General features: G+C 45.2%; 1 protein-coding gene across 1 annotated transcript in view; it reads right to left on the reverse strand.

Annotated features, from left to right (window-relative positions):
• The window catches only part of rab4b (RAB4B, member RAS oncogene family), a 43,955-nt gene extending 19,550 nt beyond the window's left edge, over positions 1-24,405 (reverse strand). The window contains exons 1-4 of the mRNA XM_043680894.2: positions 24,282-24,405; positions 10,128-10,208; positions 9,176-9,290; positions 6,304-6,366 (exon numbers count right to left, since the gene is read on the reverse strand). Of these exons, the coding sequence (XP_043536829.2) occupies positions 6,304-6,366; positions 9,176-9,290; positions 10,128-10,208; positions 24,282-24,297 (275 nt within the window). The 5' untranslated portion in view covers positions 24,298-24,405. The remainder of the gene's footprint in view (positions 1-6,303; positions 6,367-9,175; positions 9,291-10,127; positions 10,209-24,281) is intronic.
• Positions 24,406-25,094: the final 689 nt, after the last annotated feature.

Genomic DNA, 25,094 nt, shown 5'->3' on the forward strand with positions numbered 1-25,094 from the left:
AAGTTGCTGGGTGCGGCAGTACATTTAGTTTGGTAGTCACAGATTTCCATGTGTTCAGCTACTGCTTTGCTGAAGAGTTTTTAAGCTACTCATTTGCTAATGTGCTGGTTTTAAAATTGGTTTGTGCATTACAAGTGAAGGAGTTCCTTTATCCAGATTAACAATTAAGATTGTGCTGCAGTCACTGGGTTTATTACTATTGATATAAGGTATGAAGTACATTGCCAGTGCAGTACAATGGTGGGAGTGTATTACTTCCCGATCTGTGCCCGATTGAAGGAGATTTATTTTTAACCAGCTGTTCAAACAAGTTGCATCACTTCTGCAGCCAAGGCTTCAACATGAGTTTTCTGACCCAGAGGTATGGACATTACCACTGCACCACACAAGTCCTTTAAACACAACCAACTAGTACAAAAACGGACAGTAAATGAGGCCTTAACTGATATTTGAACCAGGGGGACTCAAATATGAAATGCTGCAAAGCAGGAACAACCCAATGTGCCAACTGCTGCCACGTGACTCATACAATTAGAAATTCTGGGCAGTATTTGGAAAGAATATTTTGAGCTGTGTAGCTCAATGCCAAAATACAGGTAATGATTGAGTTTTAGGAAATCATCATATTCAGGCGCAATCTGGTTTGATGACACAGACATGCAGCAGAATGGACAGCAAGTAACAGCAGGAAAGAGTGTCAAAACATTGCAGCTCACAGTCCCAAGCTGTCCTTCATGTGATATTACTATCGCATGCAACCTCCCTAAATGAACCTTTACTACATAGAAATCACAGCACAGAAACAGACCTGAATTGGTCATGTCAGTGTTTGTGCTTCGTTACCCTCCTCCCACCTTTACTTTATATCACCCAAATAGCATATTCTGCCATGCCTCTCGAGATTGTATGTTTAAGCAGCCTCTCCTTAAAGGGACACATGCTACTCGCCGCAACCATTCCACGTGATAGCAAGTTCCACACTGTCATCACTCTGGCCGAGAACTTTCTAGTGCTTCTTTTTGGATTTATTAATGACTTTCTTACGTTTGTAATCAGAGCAAAGTGCTGTATGTAGTAGAAAAACGAAATCAAATCAAAGCATTGGAAATATTCAGTTGGTCTGGCTGTATTAATGCAGAAAGAAAGTTATTATTACAGATCGATGCCTCTTATCAGAACCGATTTCTCAAATTTCACAGAATGCTTCAGTTCAGGTCAAGGACAGGAAATGACATGATTGCAGTTGTTAACATACTGGAAAGAGAGATGAGAAAGAGCGCAAGAAGGACTGGAACAAGGAATTTTCCAGATTTCCCACAAAAAAGCCATGCACAGCTTGGACCCATGTCAGTTCTCAGAGCAACACCTTTTATTTGGGCAGTGTAGCGGCTCAGTGGTTAGCACTGCTGCCTCACAGCGACAGGGACCTAGGTTTGATTCCACCCTCGGACGACCGTCTGAATGGAGTTTTCACATTCTCCCTGTGCGTGCATGTGTAAGTTTCCTCCAGGTGCTCCAGTTTCTCCCTCCACAGTCCACAGATGTGCAGGTTAAGTGGGTTAACCAGGGGAGATGTGGGGTTATGGGGACAGGGTAAGGGTGTGGGTCTGGGTGGGATGCTTTTGGAGGGGCAGTCTGGCCTAGATGGGCCAAATGGCCTGCTTCCACACTGTAGGGATTCTATGATTCTAAAAGGGGAAAAGGTGAAGAAGCTACTCAAATGTGGAGGCAAATTCAGCTGGAAAAGGTTCTAGGGAAATCACGTTAGATGGAGGCTGGTTGGACCCTATTCAGGGGAGAACTGTTTTGATGGTGGATCACACTGACAGATGCTGCCAGATTGTCTTGAGTATTCCCAACAGATTATTTTTATTTTACATCCATAACCCTCTGGTTTTGGATAACTTCACAATATTTAAAATGTAATTTTAACGCAGTGAACAATTTCAAGGCGCATCATTAGCGCTGTAACAACTTCAATTTGAGGAGAGATTTTGGGACACCTGACGGAGTGGTTTTGTTAAAAGATAGTTTTCTGACACTCCTTATGTGACATTTTGTTTTATAATATCTGAGAAGAGCCTTGGTATGTTTCATTGCATTAGAAGGACTATATTTAAGTTGTTTTAAGGAGTGTCTTAAAGGAGTGAACAGAAAAGATACTTAGTACAGGATTCCAGAATCGAGACGCAGACAGTTAAGGCATGGTCACCAGTGGTACAGCAAAGCTCAGGAGTGTGCAAGCAGACAGGCACCAACCTAAGTCTACCCTACTGAACTGCTTCATTATTTCAAAAACCTTTATTAGGCTACTTCTCAGACCTTCTTTTCCAAAGAGACACACGCCTTTTTCTGGTAGTTCAATAATGAACTACTCTGACCAGAATAACATAATACCAATTGAATAGGAAGAGTCTGTGCATACATATTTATGAATTCAAAGTAGTAGTAGACCATTCTGCATTGGGTTATCAAGACCAGGATCGCAGGGAGGATGGGAAAACTGACCATGGGTACAGCGAGTCATTTAAGCATGTGGGAGATAGGCATGTAAAAGTGGTAGGGGATTGTATAATTAGTTGGACAGATACTGTTCTCTCAGGTGAGTCTGAAAGGCTGCCCAATGCCAGGGTTCACAAAATCACAGGATTGTTAATCAGTCGAGCATTTCTGCACCAGCTCTTCAAATTAGAATTACCTATTGCCAATCTCCTGTCTTCTCCCCAACCCTTATATATTATTTCTAACCAAAAACTTCTACCAAAACTCCTCTCAGCCTTCTCTTCATGAAGAACAGTCCCAGCTTCTTCAATCTATCCTCGTAACTGAAGTTTCTCATTTCAGGAATCAGTCATGTAAATCACTTCTGCACTCTCTTCAATGCATTTGCATCTTTCCCAATAATATGGTACCCACAACTGTACATAATACTCCAACTGAAGTCTAACAAGTGCCTTAAAACAGGTGACCATCACCTCTTTGCTCTTGTACACTAGGCTGAAATAGATTGGCACAAAAGTGTTCATCAGAAAAGATGGGTGATGAATAATGGCAGGTGCTTAAAATAGTTCATAGGTAATGACAAAGATATACCCCAATGAGAGGAGGATTCTAGGTAGGGGATCAACCAATCATAGTTAACAAACAAAACTAAGGATAGCATCAAACTGTTAAAAAGAAAACATACAATATGGTAAATATTAGTCCAAGGATTGGGAAGTTTTAAAAGCTAATAAATTATCAAAATGATAATAGTCAGAAAACAAAACTTGAGGGCAAACTAGCAAGTAATATAAAACTAAACAGCAACAACTTCTCTAAAGATACAACATGGATGAGGGGTGCAAGTGAACACAGCATCCTTATGGAATGAGGCTGGGGAAATAATGAACAACCAAGAAATGAGACAGGAGTTGAATGAATACTTGACATCAGTCTTCAAGGTAGAAGACCCAAACAGCATTCAAAAAAGACTAAATAATCAAGGAACAAAGTTAAAACAATGACCATTACTAGATAAAAGGTACTAGAGGAAGTGTGGCGAAAGGCCACTAGGTCACACGTGAGTTGCACTCCATATTAAAGGAATGTCAAGGATAGTTGCTGCACTGCTAATAATCTTCCAAGAATTCTTATATTCTGGGAAAGTCTCAGGGCAGTGGAAAACTGCCAACATAACACCTTTATTCAAAAAAAAACTATAGGACAGTCTAATTTGGGAAAATGCTAGATTACAAGAGATGGAATATCAGAGTTTTTAGAAATGCATAATAAACGTCAGCATAGCTTCAAGAAGGCACATTCCTGATGAAGGGCTTACGCCCGAAATGTTGATTCTCCCGCTCCTCGGATTCTGCCTGACCTGCTGTGCTTTTCCAGTGCCACACTTATCGACATGCTTCAAGAAGGGAAAAATGTACCTGAAAAGGTGATTATAGTTCTTTGAAGAGTTAACAAGATAGATAAAGGGGAACAAATACATGTAATATATTTGGATTTCCCGAAAGGACGGCTGCTTAATAAGACCCCGTACGTTAGGGGTAGTAAATAAACAAGGATAGAGAATTGGCTCACTAATAGAAGACAGAGTTGGAATGGGGAAGCATGGTCAGGAGTCAATCTGTAACTAGTAGGGGTGCCACAAGGATCAGTACTGGGCCACTATTATTTAATTCATTTTGGCAGGAAGAGCAGAGGCGTTGAATACTATTTAAATGGAAAAAAACTGTAGATAAGTGCAGCACAAAGGGATCTGGAGTCCTACTGCACAAATCATGAAAAAACTAGAATACAAATTCAGCAAGTAATAGGGAAAGCAAATAGAATATCGGTCTTCATTTCACCAGGAATGGGTTATTTAAAGAGAGAAATCTTGGGGTGGAGTTAAAGGGAAATGTTGAATAGGCTGGGGCATTTTTCCCCCCCCCCGAGGTGTTGGAAGGTGAGGGGGTGACGTGAAGTTTGGAAAATCAGGAGGAGCATGGTTAGAGTGAATAGCCTAGGCTGGTTTAAGGTGAGAGGAGAAAGATTTAAAAATGACCCAAGGGTAACTTTTTCCACACAGAGGGTGGTGCATATTTGGAGCGAGCTACCAGTGGAAGTGGTAGAGGTGGGGACAATTGTAATATTTAAAAGACATCTGGATGTATATATGAATAGGAAGCGTTTAAGGGCCAAATAATGTTGGCACATGGGACTAGGTCAGATTGGGATGTCTTGTCAGAGCAGAAGAGTTGGACCAAAGGGTCTGTTTCTGTCGACCAAACTTAGAATACTGCGAACAGTTTTGGCCCCCTTATTTAAAAGGAGCTATAGTGGCATTGGAGGTAGTCCAGATAAGGTTCACTAAGTCCATCTCAGAGATGAAGGAATTTTCTTATGAGATGATGGGGAGGTTGGGCACGCACTCATTGGGGTTCAGAAGAATGAGAATTGAATTTATTGAAATAAAATATTCTGTGAGGGCTTGATAGGATAGATGCTCTAGGATCAGAGGGCATAATCTTAGACTAAGGGGTCACCACTTAAGACAGATGAGGAGAATTTCTTCCGAGAGTAATTAATCTATTGAATACTTTATCAGCAGGGTCTGTAGAGGCTACATTGTTAAGTATATACAAGACTGAATTTAAAAGATTTTTAATCAAGGTTTAAGGGGAAGGAAGAGAAAAGTAAAGGTGAAGATTAGTCACAATCTTACTGAATGGCAGAACAGACTTAATGGCCTACATCTTACGGTCATGTTGCTCAAACTTAGTTCTGCCATTCAATAAGATTGTGACTAATCTGTTTGCATTTTAAATTCCACATTCTTGCCTACCCCCAATAACTTTTGACTCCTCTAAGAATGTATTTATCGCTGCCTTAAAAAGATTTATGACCACATCTCCTCCACCTTCTGAGGCAGAGAGTTCCAAAGTCTCTCAATCCTCTGTCTGTGGGGGCACCCTGACAGTAAAAAAAAGTCCCTTATTTATGAGGGTCACCCAAAAAAGTAAACATCATTCCCATGTCCACCTAGACAAGACTGTTCAGGATGGTATATACACTTCAATCAAATCACTTCTCAATCTTCTGAACTCTAGTGCAAACAAGCTCAGCCTGTCCAATCTTTCATAGAATCAGAATCCCTACAGAGTGGAAACAGGCCGTTCGGCCTAAGAAGTCTATATCAATTCTGCGAAGAGCATCCCAGCCAGACTCACCTGCCTACCTTACCACTGTAACCCTACATTTCCGATGGCTAATCCACCCAACCTACATATCCCTGAACATTACAGGCAATGGGGAGAATGTGCAAACTCGACACTGTCGCCAGTGGCTGGAATTGAATCTGGGTCCTGGCACAGTGAGGCAGTGCTAACCACTGAGCCACTTTTCCTCAAGATAACCCACTCATCCCTAATATTAAGGTATTCCAGTTTCACTCCATGTTCTATGCTGCAACCATTCTCAGTCAAAGACAATCTGATTTTGCAGCCAGCGCTTACTTCACCACAACACCAGAATTCCCACTCTGTATCACTATTTATTGACACTCGCTAACATGTTGATGTCATGTCATCCACTAGCAAACACTCCAATGATGCTCACTCCTATTGAATGACCAATTGAGCAAGGCCACTACCCAAATGCATAACAATGGAAGCAATAGAAATACAGAAATTGGAAAATATCTGATCATGTTTACCTGGAGATCATAAAATCTGGCACATGTTTCCACTCCCATGTTCAAACAAAAAGCCTGAAAATTGAACTACATCTGAATATGCATTTTGAACAGAAAAGTACAAAAGTACACACCTTGTAATGTCGTAAACCAAAAGTGCACCTGCAGCTCCCCTGTAATAACTCCGTGTTACCGATCTGAAAGAGACCAGACAAAGATGAGGCAGTGCCCTCCGAAGGAACATGCAGAACTCTCCGTACAGCTCAGCAGAATGATATCAGAGCCGAACTGGGTCAATGCAGAGTTATCTTAGCAGCAGCAACAGCAATAAGGGCATCATAATTGGCCTCAGTTAGTGAGGATAATGACCCAGCGGTTGTGATCATATAAACCTGCACAGAGCAGGCTAACTGCAAAACAGTCATTTCAGCAAACCAAAGAATTATTGCATTGATAGGACCCATAAACCAGTAAATAGGTACTGCCTTTAGATGTTAGAATAAATAGCAGGTACGTGAGCATAAGTGATTCCAATCTCTGGTTAGGTGGGGAGGGAATGAATGGGGGAGATTTATGCAGAACTGTCTAATCATGGCTCACAGTGGCCTCTAGCACTAGGTATGAACTTAGTTATTTACTCCGTTCTGAACTGGACATGGCTCCATGCAGTGTGCCTGTTGTCTCACACTTTTTCACTGCCAAATATTAAACAATATTGAGGATGACAACTCTGAAGGCTGGTACTACTCCCTAAGGGAAATAAATTTATCTTATTTCAGCAACCCAGTGCATCTCTGGAACATTGTGACAAATCAGCTGCCCTGTCAGTCACAAAGCCCATCAACTACATTCACAGAAGCAAGTGCAGTGTATGTAGGAAAACGGTTTATACTGGTCAAGAAACAGAACCAGGATAATCCTAGAGGTGAAGTTAACTAGATCTCACTATTTCCTCAAATTCTCAAAACACCAACACGGACGCTGAACTCCTTAAAGGGCCTATTCTGAATGTGAGTACCTTTCAATGGAATTTTTCATTAAGAGCAGGTGTCTTTGTCTATCAGAAGCATCGCAGCCAAACTCAACCTCTCTCTCATCAGAAACCCATATGTGCAGAGTTTCCAAAAAGGGCGATCTGATCTGATTTTCCATCATGCACCAATGGTATGATCAGATTGCCAACTTCATGTGATCTGGTTAGGGACCAATAATTTTTATTTTTAAGGCAAACGAAAGGTGAGATCCAGTGAACTGAGAGAGTAAAACCACAAGATTCCACTGTTCTGAATGAACAATCATGTTTTACTATACAATGCTAAACCAATATTAGTAACACAATTTACAATACACGTACAGCTTATTCCTAACATCCAGAATTAACATGTGGCAAAAATGGCTAGGAGGGATCAAACACTACATAACACTCAAATAGCAAAGGATAGATCCAAACAATTTTAAAAGCAACTCCTGACATATGTTAATTTAGGGAGACCTTGTAGTATTGTCACTGGTCTAATAATCCAAAGAGCCAGGTGATATCTTTGGGATTGGGTTCAAATCCTACCACAGCAAATGGTGGAATTTGGATTCAACAAAAATCTAGAATTAAAAGCCTAATGTTTACCATGAAACTGTTATTAGAAACCCATCTTGTTCACTAATGTCCTGCAGGGAAGGAAATCTGCTGTCCTTACCTGGTCTGACCTACATGTGACTCCAGATACACAGCAATGTGGTTGACTTCTAACTGCCCTTTTAAATGGCCTAGCAAGCCATCCAGTTGTGTATCAACCACTAAAAAGGAAAAAAGGGATGAAATCGAACAGGCTACCTGGCACTGATGAAAGTATCTTAACAACAATAGCAAAAACAGCCATGTCGACCCTGTAAAGTCCTCCTTAATAAAATCTGGGATCCAGTGCCAAAATTGGGATAGCTGTCTCACACTAGTCAAGCAACAGCATGACATTCATACTCAAGGAATCATACCTTTCACAGAATGTCCACACAACAGTATCACCATCCCTGTTCATGTCTTCTCAAATGGAAGGACAAACCCAGCAGAAATGGTGACACAGTGGTATAATGTTGGAAAGGATTTGTCCTAGGAATCCTAAACATTAACCGTAGATTCCATGAAATCTCAAGGTCAAATATGGACAAAGCCCCCTGCTGATAACCTTGTACTATCTTCTCCCCTCATCTGACAAATCAGTACTCCTCCCTGTTGAACAGCGCTTGGACAAAGCACTGAAAGCGGTGGTTGTGGATGATGCTGAACATTGCACAATTCTTCAGTGAATTTCCATACCTCTAACCTAATGAGGAGGATAGTAATTGATGAAGCAGCTGAAGATTGTCCCACAGCCAACTCACTCTCTAGGTTGGGAGGTGTGGGTTCAGGTCCTACTCAGGTTCTGGAGGTATGTAATGTCATCTCTGAATGGGCTGATTAGAAAATATACATCCTGAAGAATTCCTGCGCAGATAGCCTGAAGCCAAGGTGATTGACGACCAACAACTACAACCATCTTCCTCTATGAATCCAGCCAATGGAGAGTTTTCTCCAATTCCTACTGACTCTAGTATTGAGAGGGCTCCTTGATACACACTCAGCCAAATGGAGACTTCAGGTCAAGAGCAGTCACTCTCACCACACTCGCGTTTCTTCACCCTGTTGTGGACACCACTTCCAAACAAAATCAGCATCGGGCAGAAAGAATGGAAACAGACTAGGAGCAGAAATTAGACCACAGCCCATTGAATGATCGAGTAGACCCAATCATGCTTGATAAGTTTCTCAATCACATTCTCCCACTTTTTCTCCATAAACCTTGATCCCCTTGACTGTGAAGAACCTATCAAGAGTTTGTGCTTCTATCAAGAATCAAGAACAAAAAGAAGTAGGCTGAGTTTTTACATTCAGCTGCTTTACCTAACTTACAAGTGATATAATTCTTTACCATGGCGCAAACAGACAAAAACAAAGAGAACTGATCTACTCACCTGAAACGTTCCTGTCCTGCTGTGTCCCAGATCTGTAGTTTAACTGTCTTGCCCCCTACATTAACTACCTTTGAACCAAACTCCACACCAATCGTATGGTTTGAATCCTGTTTGACTGGAGACAGAGTATTGACATGGTAACCAAAGGCTCACAAAGGCTAAGAAACACAAAACATGACATTTTGCTAACGTTTTAACAAGTTAACAATGAATACATTCAAAAAATAAATTTAACCTGGCTATCAGCCTGCATTGATTAGCAGACCTGGGCAAGGTAGCAAGATTGCTTTCCCTCAAACAGGTTTGCTGACACAAGCATGACATTTCATTCTGAAACTGAGCCAAAAATTATTAACTGCACGAGGTGAGTGCATCTTGGAATCTGACAGCACTGTTCCCTTGTGTTGCATTGCTCAAACACTAGATCACCTAGTTACAGTTGTCTTAAAATGCAGGATTGTGCCTTTGAAACCCTGAATCATAACCAAATGTATTGAGTTTGGGTTGGCAGCTGCAGGTTTACATCTGTTATTCACTCACTCAGTTTCTATCAAATCTGGAACCTCAAGAAAATGAGCAATTCATAGAAAAGTAGACTGTGGTTATGAAGACACCACTCCTGCCAATGCAGCCCATTCGACCTTGGTCAGTTCCTAAGCACACGTGACATGTAAGTACGTAGTGAGATAGGATTGTGAATCGCTGTGTTCATCAAGAGGGTACAACTCCAAGGAGAGGAGAGAAAACGATCGACCAGGAAATCTCAATCACATCAAATGGCTGTATTGCACAGTGCATGGAGGGGGGAATGGATTCCCTTTCCCCCAGATACACTCTAAATTACTAGCCCTGTGACCTAATTTAAATCTACCAGGGAAAGCCCCACACAGCATTTGCATCCACACTTCTTCAATTGTCATCAAACTGGCAAAAAGGAAGTCCCCAAACTTACATTTGTTTTCAATAAACTGATGGAGGAGACATGACTTCCCTGTTCCCGCACTGCCGATTACCAGAAACTTGAATAGGAAATCTGAAGAGGGAAAACAAACAAACATGTTAAAACTTAGATTAAAATTGGCAAGCGGTCTGGACGCTAAAGTATGTACCTATAAGTGATATAGCATACATAAAGTTACGCTATTGAATATTGAGACTGCCAAATAACAGACCCTGTCAAATCCAACAGCAGCACATAACACTTACCATAAAGTGTCAGTGCTACATTTTTTGGGCATTTGCAAACATTTGTTCAAGGCTAAGACAAACAAATCTATGCACGTACTTTGGAGCTGAGAAAAAAAACGTGTTGTCATGCGTCCTGCCCCATGCCTCCCAAAATAACCACTAATCACTCCTATTTAGCCAAGTCACACAGTCACTCCTGAGGTCAGTGCTAGTGCCTGCTGTCTACCCCCACCCTTATTTGATTACAATATTATCACATTTATTTGTTGAATGGTTGTCCCTCGCTTTTGATGCCAGCTTTGGATCACACCTGCCTGGCGTGCCAGACCGGTGACCTGCTGCCTCCTCCGTGGGTGACACAGTGGTTAGCACTGCTGCCTCACAGCGCCAGAGACCCGAGTTCATTTCCCGCCTCAGGTGACTGACTGTGTGGAGTTTGTACATTCTCCCTGTGTCTGCGTGGGTTTCCTCCGGGTGCTCCGGTTTCCTCCCACAGTCCAAAAATGTGCAGGTTAGGTGAATTGGCCATGCTAAATTGCCTGTAGTGTTAGGTGCAGGGGTAAACGTAGGGGAATGGGTCTGGGTGGGTTGCGCTTCGGCGGGTCAGTGTGGACTTGTTGGGCCGAAGGGCCTGTTTTCACACTACAAGTAATCTAATCTAAAAAAAAAGCCCCACAGTGGTTATTTACATCGCTTCATGCTCCTCCCTGGAGGATAGTGTCAAGCAATGGAAGGATTTACAGGCGAACAGCCTGCCTGGCTGTGATGGGAAAGGTTTCTTTGTGGCAGTTACACCTTTGTACCAGCAAATCGTTTAGGTCTTTACAATAAGAGAGTTCTGCATCAAACAACATAACTGGAGGTCACTGGGTAGCCAAGCAAAATCCACAGCCATGCCAATTTCTTCACCCACTGGCATCAGCTGCAGCGAGGAGGGAAACCAGAGTGCTCTCAATCAGGAAGTGTATATATAACTAAGGAGTCGAAGGGGTGGACGATGACCTAGTGAGATTGTCACTGGATTAGTAATCTAGAGATCGAGGTAAAGGTCCATGTCACATGGTAGAATTTGAAATTAATAAAAAACCTGGAAAGTAAAAATTGCAAGTCTTATGATGCCTGAGACACTATCAAAACCCATAAAAACCCATCTGGTTCACTAGAACTCTTTAAGGAAAAAAACAGCCATCCTCATCTGGTCTGGCCCATACATGACTCCAGACCCACAGCAACGTGGTATACTGTTAACTGCTCTCCGACATGACCTAACAAGCCATTTATTTGTATAAACCACAAGATAGTCTCAAAACAAAGGAATGAAACTAGATGGAGCATCTGAGTCACCAGAAGCAACTATGGAGATTACAGCCCTGTTTATCTTGCAAAGTCCGGCTCACTAAAGTCTGGGAGCCAGTGCCAAAATTAGAACAGCTGTTTCACAGACTAGTTGAGCAATCATACTCATGGAATCATACTTTACTGACAATTCCTCAGACACACTATCACCATCTCTGGGTACATCCTGTCCCTGGTAGGACAGATCAAGCAGAGGTTGAGGTACAGTAGTAGACAGTCAAAAAGAGGTTGCCCTGGGAGTCATCAACATGGGTTCCAGGCCGCAGGAGGTCTCATGGCATCAAGTCAAACATGGGCAAGGAAACCTCTGGCTAGTTGCTTTGTTCCGCCCTGCCTTGACTGACGAATTAGCCTCCATGTTGAACATGACTTGAAGAAAACACCGAGGACGACAAGCATGCAGAAAAGAATCTGGCTGAGAGACTTCAATGTCCAGAGTGGTTAGCAGTATCACCACTGACTAAGCTGATCGAGTCCTAAAGGATATTGCTGCTCATCGGGTCTGTGGCAGGCAGTGAAGGAAAACACTTCACCTCATGCTCACCAATGTGCCTTTCAGTTTCATCTGTCTGTGACTATATTGATGAGAGTGACTGCTGCACAGTCCTTGTGGAGACGAAGATGTGCTTTCACATTGATAATACCATTCACGTTCTGTGACACTATCACTGTGCTAAATGGAATAGGCTTCAAACAGATCGAACAACTCGAGACTGCGCATCCATGAGAGCTGTAGGCCAGTGACAACAGAATTGTACTCCAAGCCAATGCAACATCCTAGATTGGTATATCACCTAAATCTACCACTTTCACCAAGACGGAGGTGTCAACCCTAGTTAGTGAAGAGTGCAAAAGGGTACTCCAGGAGCAGCACCAAGCAAAGATAAGATAGCAACACGCGAAGCTACAATTAGAATTACATCCATCTAACAACATAAGCAGCAAGTGACAGATAGAGCTAAGCGACTCCACAAACAACAGATCAGATCTAAACTCTGCAGCCATGCCACGTCCAGTCATGAATAGTAGTACGCAATTAAACCACTCTCTGGTGGAGACGGCTGCACAAGTACATTCATATAAACAATGAGTTCAGCACATTAATGCAAAAGGATGAAGCAGTTGCAACAGTCTTTAACAAAAAGCACCTGGTGCATAATCAAATCAGCCTCCTCCAGACACACCCAGTATCACACATGTAAATCTTCAGGCAATTTGACTCACTCCATGTGACATCAAGAAATGGATGAAAGCACTAGATACTGCACAGGCTATGGGCCCTGACAACATTCTAGCAATTGTACTGAAGACTTATACTTCTGAACATCCCACACAACTTGTCAAACTGCTCCACCACAGTTACAACATTGACATTTACCTGAATGTGGAGATTAGGTCAGGTATGATCTCTACAGAAAGTGCAGGATAAATCCAAAACAGATCATTCAATTATCTGTGGATGTGGTGACATTCACTCATTCAACCACTGCCACTCAATAGTAACTACATGTTCCATTTACAAAATGTACTGCAGTAATCCACAACCATCGAGAATAGACAAGGCAGCAAATTCACCTGCAAGTTCTCTTCGAAGTCACTCATATTCCTTACTTGGAAATGCATTGTTATTCCTTCACTGTCACTGGGTGAAAGTCATAGAACTCCTTCCTTATAGGCATTGCAGGTATACCCTACGCCAAATGGATTTCAGCAGTGCAAGGAGATAGCTCACCATCACCTTCTCAAAAGATAAACGAGGTCCAGCAACAAATGCTGGCCCAGTCAGAAACACCCACATCATGTGAATGATCAAAACAAAAGGTCCAACTGCTGTGGTAACCAGGGGATTTGTCTCTATATAATAATCCAATTAATCAGATTTCCCCCAGATGTTTCTCAGTCTTCCTGTAATATCGGGAGTGTAGTCCTGGAGGCCTTGTGGCACCTCTAGGTCAGAAACTCCATACTTGCTTTCATTGGTCAAAGCACCAAGTATAGGAGTTGGGATGTCACACTGCAGCTTCACAGGATGTTGGTGAGGCCACTTTTATGTAGAGTGCTGGTTGAAGGGAATTAAATTGGAAGGGTACAGAAAAGATTTACCAAGATGTTACCGGGACTGGAGGGCTTGAGTTATATGGAGAGTGTATAGGATGGGACATCTTTCTCTGGAGTGTAGGAAGTTTCAGAGTGGCCTTAGAGGTTTACAAAATTATGAGGAGTATAGACAAGATGAATAGCAAAGGTTTCTTTACAGGGTAGGGGAGTCCAAAACTGGAGGGCACAGGTTCAAAGTGAGAGGTGAAAGATTTGGAAGGGACCTTAGGGGCAACTTTTTCATATTGGCTGCTTCATTTCTGGTATGAACTGCCAGAGGACATGGCAGATGCAGATACAGTTACAACATTTAAAAGACATTTGGATAGGTACACAAATTGGAAAAGTTCAGAGGGATATGGGTCAAACATAGGCAAATGGGACTAGTTTAGATTGGAAAACCAAGTCGGCATTGACGAGTTGGACCAAAAGGTCTATCTCCGTGCTATATGACTATATAAACAATGATCCTGCAGACTTTGATCATCGCAATTAGCTTAATGCACTGTAGAAATGCACTTTGTTGTCATGCTCAAACCCATCCTGTGGAGATCTGTTCACACCCTTTAGTGGACTGTCATCAGGAGCAGGAATCGAGCAATGTTCGCCCAGTAACCCTGGATGGTTCAAGGCAGATTGAGTCATTGAGGAGCCATGTGGTTAACTTAATGGCATAAGGCCTGCAGCAGTGCATGGAAAACAGTTTTCACAATCTTGTCTACCTTTCAAAGCGATTAACTTTTGATGCTATTAACTTGCAGATTCTTCCTGTAAAGCAGCATTTTTAATGTAGGCAATGACACTGGGAAACTATCTGCATCAATCCAAGACTCTTCCTATCTTAGTCTCACAAGGGCAATGAAAATCATTCAAAAAAATTGCTGGACGCTTTGCATTCAGGGCCAGTTGATGAATCAAAGGAATTTCAGAATTATCAAGTGAAGAACATTCAACTGTACTCTCTATCTCTCTCTGTCATACGGACAGGTTGCTAACCACACAGACTGAAACGGTTCAAGAAGTTGGCAGACTACCACCATTTCCAGGGCAACTAAGGATGGTCAATAAGTGCCAATGACACCCACTTGAGTGTGAATACAAAAAGATCTAAAAACAAATATGAGAAGCAAGCTTAGAAAACTGGTAGATTGGTCTTCATGGCTTAGTTAAGATGCTGCTCTTGTCTACAGCGTGGCATTTCATCTCATCTAGTGAGGGAAAGGACAGTTTTTGTACTATCAACTCACCAATGAAATTGCAATATTGTTTTGCCCAAAGCATGCCAAACATGAGTGTCACAAGGGGCAAATAGTCGAGCATAAAATATTTTTCACCTTTTGCCAACTTTAAAACTTTCTATCCTTTCCCACATGATCCTTAAAAGATGGCAATGTGTACAGCAATGACTCCAGGGGCATACCTCCTGTAAATTAATGAACAACTGGTGATCACATGGCCAATTTTAATGAATGGGCCAGTTTGCTGGGAGATGATGACAGCACTTCAGAGCCAAACGTGATCGCAAGTTAACTTCCTTAAGTGATAGCGACATAGTTGGGTTAGGGTTTGCTGATTCAATACAAACAAAAAACGCAAACTGAAGATGCATCCATTTTAACAAGCAGCAGTCAGAATTTTGGTCACAGAGTTAGCAATAAAGTTTAAATCTCATTTCACTCTGATTTAAAAGGGATTTTTACAGGATCTCTAACTTTGGACTCCCTTCAACTGTCGCGTCTTGGCTTTCTGTTTATTACCAGGACATTTATCCTAATCTTGCTGGGGAACAATGCCAACACATCCACTGGCAACCTGCAAGGGTCTTGCACAATGGTCTCTGAGCTAGTCCAAAATGCAAGTCACTAGCACACAATGCTACAGCTAAGATCAATGAAAACACAGGCTGGAAGCCTGCTGCCCATCATTTGCTGAGCTACAAAGACCAAACAGCAGAATGTCAAATTACCTAACTCTTGTGGGGACAGGTTAATAGTATTGGACCGCCACAGAAATGTGGTGAGCTCAGATCCCATCTTGGCATGTTATGAAATGGAATTTAACAAATAACTGTTGGGTTGATTGCTAACGTAGCAAATCTGCCAATGCAAAATGGAAAGAATTTTGCATGTAGCTTGAACACTGGCACAGAAATGTTGGGATAAATGAGCTGACAATTCTTAGTCTATGACTCTACTTAACACTACAAGGTTGATTAAATTGCTTTTACCTAGCAACCCACTCAGTTGCACACATCAGATTGGCCAGGGAATGGGCAGCAAATGTTCTGACTGCACCATGGGAGCAGTTAAAAAAGTTAAACAGATTGGAAATTCATTCATCCAGCAGCTCAAAGCATTTAAATCTTGCCGGCAATGCTACCTCATTTTCAAATAAGCAATACATTTCCCACTGTGGACAGAAGGCAATATCCTTAAACCAACACCAGGCAGATTTTGCTCAAATCAGGTCACAGCACCAGCAGTTAGCATTAGCACAAGGCACGCTGTGGGTGGAAAGCCTTTTACATTCCGATGGTCCCTTACAAGATGCCTCTGGGAGCTCCTTGTGCCTGATAAGGCCATCAACGGTGGTTAGGGGTGGCTATGTGCACTCGCACTTGAGCGGAGTGAAGGGATGTGGTGGGACAGACACAGAGACAGAATAGTCAAATTAACAGGCCAAATAAGGCCCAAAATTCATCAACAGTCAAAAAGGCAAACAAAGATAAGGCACCTCACTGGTTATGACAGTAGAAAGCTATAATGCAAAGGTGGTCCAAGTCATCACAGAATTTCATCAAATGCTGACCAGTCACAATCATGTCAACAATGGTGGTGTCAAAATAAAACCACACATAGGCTTCTACCAGGGTTCTCAAGCAACTGCTTCAAATATATTCTCCTTGAAGTGTGGTTGCTCAAAACAGTGTCAACTTGCCCATTACACTCCATCACACTTTGAGGCCCAAAGCCTTCATAAGGCAGAGGGACAGCTGAGAAGGCAAGAAAAGGAAGCGAGTCCTGCACCCTGGATCCCAATACCCAACGAGTGCACCCAAAGTCTGTGGGTTAAGAACTGGCCCGTGCAGCGACAGGACAGTCCAAGGCAGAAACAGAGTAAACATCATTTTCAAATTGAGGCTCAGCCAATAACAGCTTTAGAGACCCAGTGGTGAGTAAATGGCAACCTGCTATCTCTACTCTTCCCTCCAGTTGACTGGGTCTCATCTCAACTGGCTCCACCACTCAAAGAAAAAGAAAATCACCTGCATCAGTTCCTGAACAAAGTAACCTGCATCATTTATATAAAAAAGAACCAAGGATGCTGCAAATCAGAGACTAAAACAGAAATTTCTGGAAAAGCTCAGGTTTTGCAGCATCCGTGGAGAGAAATCAGTTAACTTTTTGGATCAAATGAGCCTACCTCAGGCCTGAGGCAGGGTCATTCAACCTGAAATGTTAGCATCTATGGAGTAAAATCAGAGTTAAGAGACCTGCTGAGCCTTTCCAGCAATTTCTATTTTTGCCTCTGCAATGTTTACATTCCTATCTACAGCCTGCAGAGAGAGTAGAACTTTACTGTTACGTAACAAGGTGCCTGTAAATCCCAGACACTTTGAGGTTACCTCACTCACTGGGAATTCTCACCACATTATGCGGATAATTCACATCTGGAAACTAATGATTAAGTTTTGAATCTCAAGTTAAAGATTTGGGTGAGACTGCTGAACTCAGTGCCTCAGCTCTAGAGAAAGAAAAGCCAGTTGTGTCTGGACCTTGTTGAATTAATCCAACCAGAATGGATACATGTGGGAAGTAGAGAACGAAGTGTGGTGATGATTCCACCTCCTCTCTTCCAGAGCCAGATGGTAGAGAAACAGTAACTTGATTCGCAAATCAAAAACAGTGTACACCACACGTTCCAAGACTCCTACATAACAACTTGCATCCTTGTAGCACCTTAATAAAGCATCTCAATGCATTCACAGAAGCATTTTCAAAAATTTGACACTGAGCTTCACAAGATGCTACTGGGTCAAAATCTTCATCAAATAGCTCTAGTGGGAGCAATTTGGAAGTCTAGGCAGGGAAGAAAATTAAACAAATGTATCAGGGAAAGTATTACAGAGTCAACATTGTAAAAGTTAGCCTTTTATTTCTTGAGATCCGTTCAGTAAATAAGAGCTGCAGGCTGCTATCACCCAATACGCACACAGGTACAGTGCAGCTCACAGATGGCACACGCACTGCAGGATCATGACGCAAACCAAGCCTGAAAGCAGAGACTCAGTGCTTACTACCCATCCCTAACACTCAGCTGTTTGAACCAGCAAGTGCTGCCGTGTACCAGTCTCACTCTCCTCAATGACCACAGTCAGTACAAAGCACGCAATGTCCACAGGGACACACTGTACTCCAGAAAGCAATTGATATTTTATTGCCATTTGTTCCTAGCCAGTGGCTGGCTGCAGACCAAATGGTTTTGAGCAAAACTTGTGCTACTCAAATCAAGAGAAGTTCCCATTACAGGACAATTTCACTTTCCATGTGAAGGTTATGAATCTCAATGGAGTAGTCCAACATCCAGTAAGTACAGCAGAAACCTCAGTGTGAACTTATAGCAAGGGCTGCCAAGCTATCCAGACATGGGTACATAACACAGGGTCCCAAAGCACAAACGTGTTGGCAGCTGACTTGTCCACAAGGGCATTTTATATCCAGTCTCACTCACCATCCATCAGCCCCTCAAGTTCATCTACCCGGGCTATAACCCCACACCTCCACCCAATTCACTGGATAAAAGAGCCCAACTGACTCTTTCCCATTGTAACATACCCAACATCAGGCCAATCAAAATCAGCAAACCCTAAAAACTGGGACAGGGAATGAACTTCCTAGTCAACATCCTGTCAATGATGGGAAAGTCAAAAATCACACGACAAAGGATCATAGTCCAACAGGTTTACAGCGAGTGATAAAAGTCCAATAGCACAAGCATCTGCCTCGATTTTGCAACTGATGCACAAATCAGAATGTAAACAATTGGACAATACCTTCCCAACACCAGCACAAGCAGGATGACTGTTACTGAGAACAGGAAGACAGTAGAACAAAACATTACTCATTAGGGAGCACTCCCACTTCTGAATCAAAATGTTTTGGGGGCTTGATTCTGGTTGTAAGGACCAGTGTGCATGAACCAGACTGGCACAGACTGCATTGTGGCATTGCTATCAGTGCTTTCCTTTGGAATAGAGGTTAAACTGAGGCACCTTTCCACTCAAAAATCTTAAAAACCCACAGCACTATTTGAAGAACAGGGTAGTGCTCAACAGAGCCCCATATTAATTCCTACCCATTAACCGTCAGCACAAAGAAAATCACCATGAAAGCAAACTACTGCAGACATTGGAAACCTGAAATGAGAACAGAAAGTGCTGGAACAGTGACACATAGTGGGAAGTACAGAAACACATTTGTTTCAAAATAGTACCATATTGGACTGAAAATGTTATCTGCTTTTCTCTCTCCAGATGCTTCTAGACATGCTGAGCTTCTTCAACGTGTTTTAATTTTATTTCGGTTGCTGATTGCTGATCATAGCAGCCTACAGTGCACACGCTGAAGAATATGTTTAATAGTTGCTGTTGTAACACAAGTACTGCATTGACTATAAAGTTCGAAGGTTGGGAAAGTTAATACATAAAGGCAAGCTTTCTGCTCCTTCTCTACAAAATACAGTAGTTTCAGCAAATACTTCTAAGTTTTAAATGAATTAAAAGCTCTATATTCATTGCCAGGAATCAAAGTCTGTTTTGTAGTTAATTAAACAACTGCAAATTTATAATTTTTAAAACAGAGAATGAAGTTCTCTGTTGGAAGCTAACTTTGCATCTTGTCCTTCAGTCGAACTGCTAACCTTGAATTCCACCTACCTAGCACACCTATATTTACTTCCTTGTGCTCAGCAGGTTGAAAGCTAGTCACACTGGGGAAGGGAATACTTGCCAGATCACATGAAAAGATATCCTGTACAGTACAGTAAGAAAGCAGAAGTGGTGATAAAGGAGGAATGTTGAAATAGATATATATACATGGCCCAGCCTTTAACGAACTCAAGACAACCACTACTACAACCTGACATCTGATTTAGAAAATGAGAACAAACGCTCCCTCAGTTTGCTGCTCAATTCATATATACTTTGATATCTAAAAATCCTCCCAAACCTAATTTGAATGCACATACTAAACAGCCAATGCACCCTGAGATTTAAAAAAAAATACTCATTTCAGTCCTTCTTCAATCAAAGCCCCCTGAAATCATTTACTTTGTCCCAATAAGATGCTCTTATATTCTTCTGAATTTGAGAGTACACATGTTTTGGCAACTATATCTCACAGGAAATCCTCTTCATCGCAAGATTTGGACTTCAGGAAAATCAGAAACTTTTCATTTCTAACACCTGTACAATGTATCCGGTGTGACCTGGAAAAAGTGCAGAAATTCCACTAAGATGCCTTCCTCAACTGTTTCTGGTGGAAGGGATAGCTTTGACTTTTCTCCTCCTAGCACAACTGAGATTTTTAAAAAGCTAGCTTTGCCCAATTTAAGGCAACTGTAGATAGCTTTCCGGGTTTGCTGAGGTGAACACGTGGGCAGTGACGATCGTTTTATATCACAGAAACCTGACTGTGCTCCCACTTGGAGTGGTTGGGATGGGGGTGTCAAGCCAAACTGTGACAAATGGCAGGGACAAACAGGCTGCCAACATTCACTTTTGCCATTCGCTGGATCTTGATGTCTCAATCAAGCCCATAGTACAAATGGGTGAAGGCTGCCACAAATGACAGAGTCACAGAATTAGTATATAACGCAGCCTCCAGCATAGCTCACAGTCCTGAGATTAGTACAGCAGTTTAATTTCATAGCTGACATTTACGAGACATTGACAGTAATGATTACAAACTTCACTATTGCGTCAGTAAGTCAAAAACAGGCATTTCCAAACTGTTTTTCCAGACCTCATTAACTTTCCCTCAAACCAGGCGATGCAGAAAGGGTGCAGATATTTGAGTAGGATATGACATGCAACAAGGTAACAGGCAATGGAAGTCAATATGTTGCTTGGTATTGGAGAACATAAATCTTGATGAGACATATTGTTGAATCTTTAAGTCTTCTGCTCATCAGGACAAACACAAGAATACCAATTTTCAAAAGACCACAATAACTAATATTCCTAGGTGCTGATTGGTTGGCAAGATGTGTTGGATTGGTTGAGGCTAGGGAGAAAACAATTGGAAAACTAAGTTCCCTAAGATCCTGGGCAATTGATAAAAACACATACAGCTTGGACATAATTAATTTGTTTGCAGAGAACTCCCTGGGAGTTTGTAGTTCCCTGTTATTTTCTCCATGGTAACACTCAGCTAACCAGAGTTGAGTTGCCAACCAGTCAGTACTGCTTTTCCTCTGTATTATAAAATTGTTATCAGTGTTTTGGCATTCTTACATGTGTTCTGATGAATACAAGATGAGAAGGTTTGGCAACATGAGTCCCTTTGCAGGAATTAAAATGCTCATCAACTTCTGCTCTTATATTTTCCACCCCTTTCAAATGTCCATCTGAAGTGTTCATTAATCCATCAAGTGAACAGGTTAGAAGGTATCACCAAGTCTGATGAAGCAAGACAGCTGAATATATTACATCAACATGTCTGAATACTTTTCATGACCATATCCTTTCAGAGTGGAGTTACTGTTACATTGGGAAACAAAACAGATAGTTTGCTCTAGATTGGGGCCCAAGTAACAAATGAATTAAACACCAGCTTGGAATTGGCAGTGGGATGGATTTCAGCCAGGAGAAATCTCCACAGCTCTTTGATAAATTCCTTGGCATCATACCAGTGAAACAGCACCATCTCACCCTTGATCATCAGCATCAGGTTAGCAACACCAATATATCCTCTGAAAGTAGTGTCAGGAGCTTGAGTGAAAAGATTCACACAAGAAAAATAAACTAAAGCAGAGGCAAAATTTAAAGTGGAATTGACATTCCACTGATCTACACAAACAAATAAACATTCAAACTCATCCACTATGGAGTTATTTGGAGATACATTTTTGATTTAACATCATAATCACCTATTTCTACAGCACCTTTCAGCTTATAAAATTTGCCAGGAGTACCATAATGCCAAAAGTGACAAGTTTAGAAGCAAAAATGCGGCCAAGGGTGGACGGGGACGGGGGGGAAGAAGGGTGGACGGTGGGGGCGGGGGAGAATGGTGGACGGTGGGGGGGGGGGGGAACGGTGGACGGGGGGGGGAACGGTGGACGGGGGGGGGGGGGGAACGGTGGACGGGGGGGGGGGGGAACGGTGGACGGGGGGGGGGGAACGGTGGAGAACGGTGGACGGGGGGAGAACGGGGGGGGGGGGGGGGAGGGACGGTGGACGGGGGGGACGGTGGACGGGGGGGGGACGGTGGACGGGGGGGGGAACGGTGGACGGGGGGAACGGTGGACGGGGGGAACGGTGGACGGGGGGAACGGTGGACGGGGGGGGGAGGGACGGTGGACGGGGGGGGGGGGAGACGGTGGGGGGGGGGGGGGGGGGGGAGACGGTGGACGGGGGGGGACGGGACGGTGGACGGGGGGGGGGAGACGGTGGACGGGGGGGGGGGGGGGAGGAGAGACGGTGGACGGGGGGGGGGAGACGGTGGACGGGGGGGGGGAGACGGTGGACGGGGAGACGGTGGAGGGGGGGAGACGGTGGACGGGGGGGGGGGAGACGGTGGACGGGGGGGGGGGGGAGACGGTGGACGGGGGGGGGGGGGGGAGACGGTGGACGGGGGGGGAGAGACGGTGGACGGGGGGGGGGGGAGACGGTGGACGGGGGGGGGGAGACGGTGGACGGGGGGGGGGGGAGACGGTGGACGGGGGGGGGGGGAGACGGTGGACGGGGGGGGGGGGGAGACGGTGGACGGGGGGGGGAGACGGTGGACGGGGGGGGGGAGAGACGGTGGACGGTGGACGGGGGGGGGGGACGGTGGACGGTGGGAGAACGGTGGAGAGGAACGGTAGACGGGGGAGGGGGGGAAGAGGGTGGACGGAGGATGGACGGTGGAAGAGGGGACAAGGGACAGAAATGGAGAGGAGAGAGGGGGTGGGGATGAGAGTGGGTGAGCGTGAGGGTTGGGGTGGAGAGTGGGTGAGGGTGGGGGTGGAGGGTGGGGGAGGGGGGTGGAGGGTGGGGGAGGGGGGTGGAGGGTGGGGGAGGGGGGTGGGGGTGGAGAGTGGGGGAGGGGAGGGGGGGTGGAAGTGGGGGAGGGGAGGGGCGGTGGAGAGTGGGGGAGGGGAGGGGGGGTGGAGAGTGGGGGAGGGGAGGGGGGGTGGAGAGTGGGGGAGGGGAGGGGGGGTGGAGAGTGGGGGAGGGGAGGGGAGGGGGGGTGGAGAGTGGGGATGGGGAGGGGGGTGGAGAGTGGGGGAGGGGAGGGGGGTGGAGAGTGGGGGAGGGGAGGGGGGTGGAGAGTGGGGGAGGGGAGGGGGGTGGAGAGTGGGGGAGGGGAGGGGGGTGGAGAGTGGGGGAGGGGAGGGGGGTGGAGAGTGGGGGAGGGGAGGGGGGGTGGAGAGTGGGGGAGGGGAGGGGAGGGGGGGTGGAGAGTGGGGGAGGGGAGGGGGGTGGAGAGTGGGGGAGGGGAGGGGAGGGGGGTTGGAGAGTGGGGGAGGGGAGGGGAGGGGAGGGGAGGGGGGGTGGAGAGTGGGGGAGGGGGGGGTGGAGAGTGGGGGAGGGGGGGGTGGAGAGTGGGGGAGGGGGGGTGGAGAGTGGGGGAGGGGAGGTGGAGAGTGGGGGAGGGGAGGGGGGGGTGGAGAGTGGGGGAGGGGAGGGGAGGGGGGGGTGGAGTGGGGGAGGGGAGGGGGGGTGGAGTGGGGGAGGGGAGGGGGGGTGGAGAGTGGGGGAGGGGAGGGGAGGGGGGGGTGGAGAGTGGGGATGGGGAGGGGGGGTGGAGAGTGGGGGAGGGGAGGGGGGGGTGGAGAGTGGGGGAGGGGAGGGGGGGGTGGAGAGTGGGGGAGGGGAGGGGGGGGTGGAGAGTGGGGGAGGGGAGGGGAGGGGGGGGGGTGGAGAGTGGGGATGGGGAGGGGGGGGTGGAGAGTGGGGGAGGGGAGGGGGGTGAAGAGGTAGGGCCCCAGACTCCTGTGGATTGTCAATGAGTAGCTTCCCCGGGCCGCAGGCTCCAATACCCGGCCCTGATCGCGGGCCCAGGGCGCCACCACCTCCGCCTGGGGTATGGGCCCGGGGCTCACTCAGACCCTGACACCGCGGGCCCTCCGCCCCGGCTGTGGGGCCACCCGACCCGACAAGACGAGACGAGACAGCGAGGGTACCCTCGCTCGTTCTTAGCCAAAGGCCGGTAACCGGCGGGCCTGGGCAGACCTTGTCCCCCCTCCCTGACTGACTCACCGTAAGTCTCAGACATGTTGCTTTGGGGAGGGGGGGGCAGGAGCCGGTGCGTCCCGAGCTCGCTCTCAATATGGCGGCGGCGTCCTCTCCTTCCCCCCCGCCCTCCTACCCCAACGTGCTGCGTCATCACGTCACCGGCCCAGCTCCTGACTGTCTACACGTCAAGACGTAACAGGCTCATCCCTGCGTCATGACGTTGCCTCAGATGCTGTAAATTTCAGGTTAATGTCTCAATGTTGAGGAAAGTCTTTATGGGTCATTGGTAGTGTTCTTACCTCTGGACTAGTTAGATGTGGTTTCAAGCCCCCCCCCCACCGCCAGTCTTGATTAAAAAAGTCCCTTCTTACTCTGTTTTGATCTTGTATCCTTCCTACCATCTATAGTGGTCTGCATGCCCCTTAACAGGCCAACAAAGACCTTTGACACCATCAATCTGGAAGCATTATGGAGTGCCCTTTTTCGCTTTGGTTGTGCCATGAAGTTGGTACCATCCTTTGCCGCTCCATGATGATATGGAGGTTGTGGGAATGATAAATGGTGACACCATCAACCCATTGCCCGTTTGGATCTGTGTTAAGCAGGGCTCCCCAGCACTGTTCTCGATCTACCTCGCTGCGATGCTTCACCTCAGCACCAACAAGCTTCCCGCTGGAGTGGAGCTACCTTACAGAACTTATGGGAAATTATTCACCCTCCGCTGTCCTTCCAGCCAAAAACGTCACCCCAACCAGAGTCATCAAGCTGCAGTAAATGGATGATGCTTGTGTCTGTGCAATCTCAGAGGATGTACTCCAGACCATCCTCAGTGCCTTT

This window comes from Chiloscyllium plagiosum, unplaced genomic scaffold (assembly GCF_037043375.1).
Source record: "Chiloscyllium plagiosum isolate Xiang-an unplaced genomic scaffold, Cpla_swu_hap1 HiC_scaffold_47, whole genome shotgun sequence".
Lineage (NCBI taxonomy): Eukaryota > Metazoa > Chordata > Chondrichthyes > Orectolobiformes > Hemiscylliidae > Chiloscyllium > Chiloscyllium plagiosum.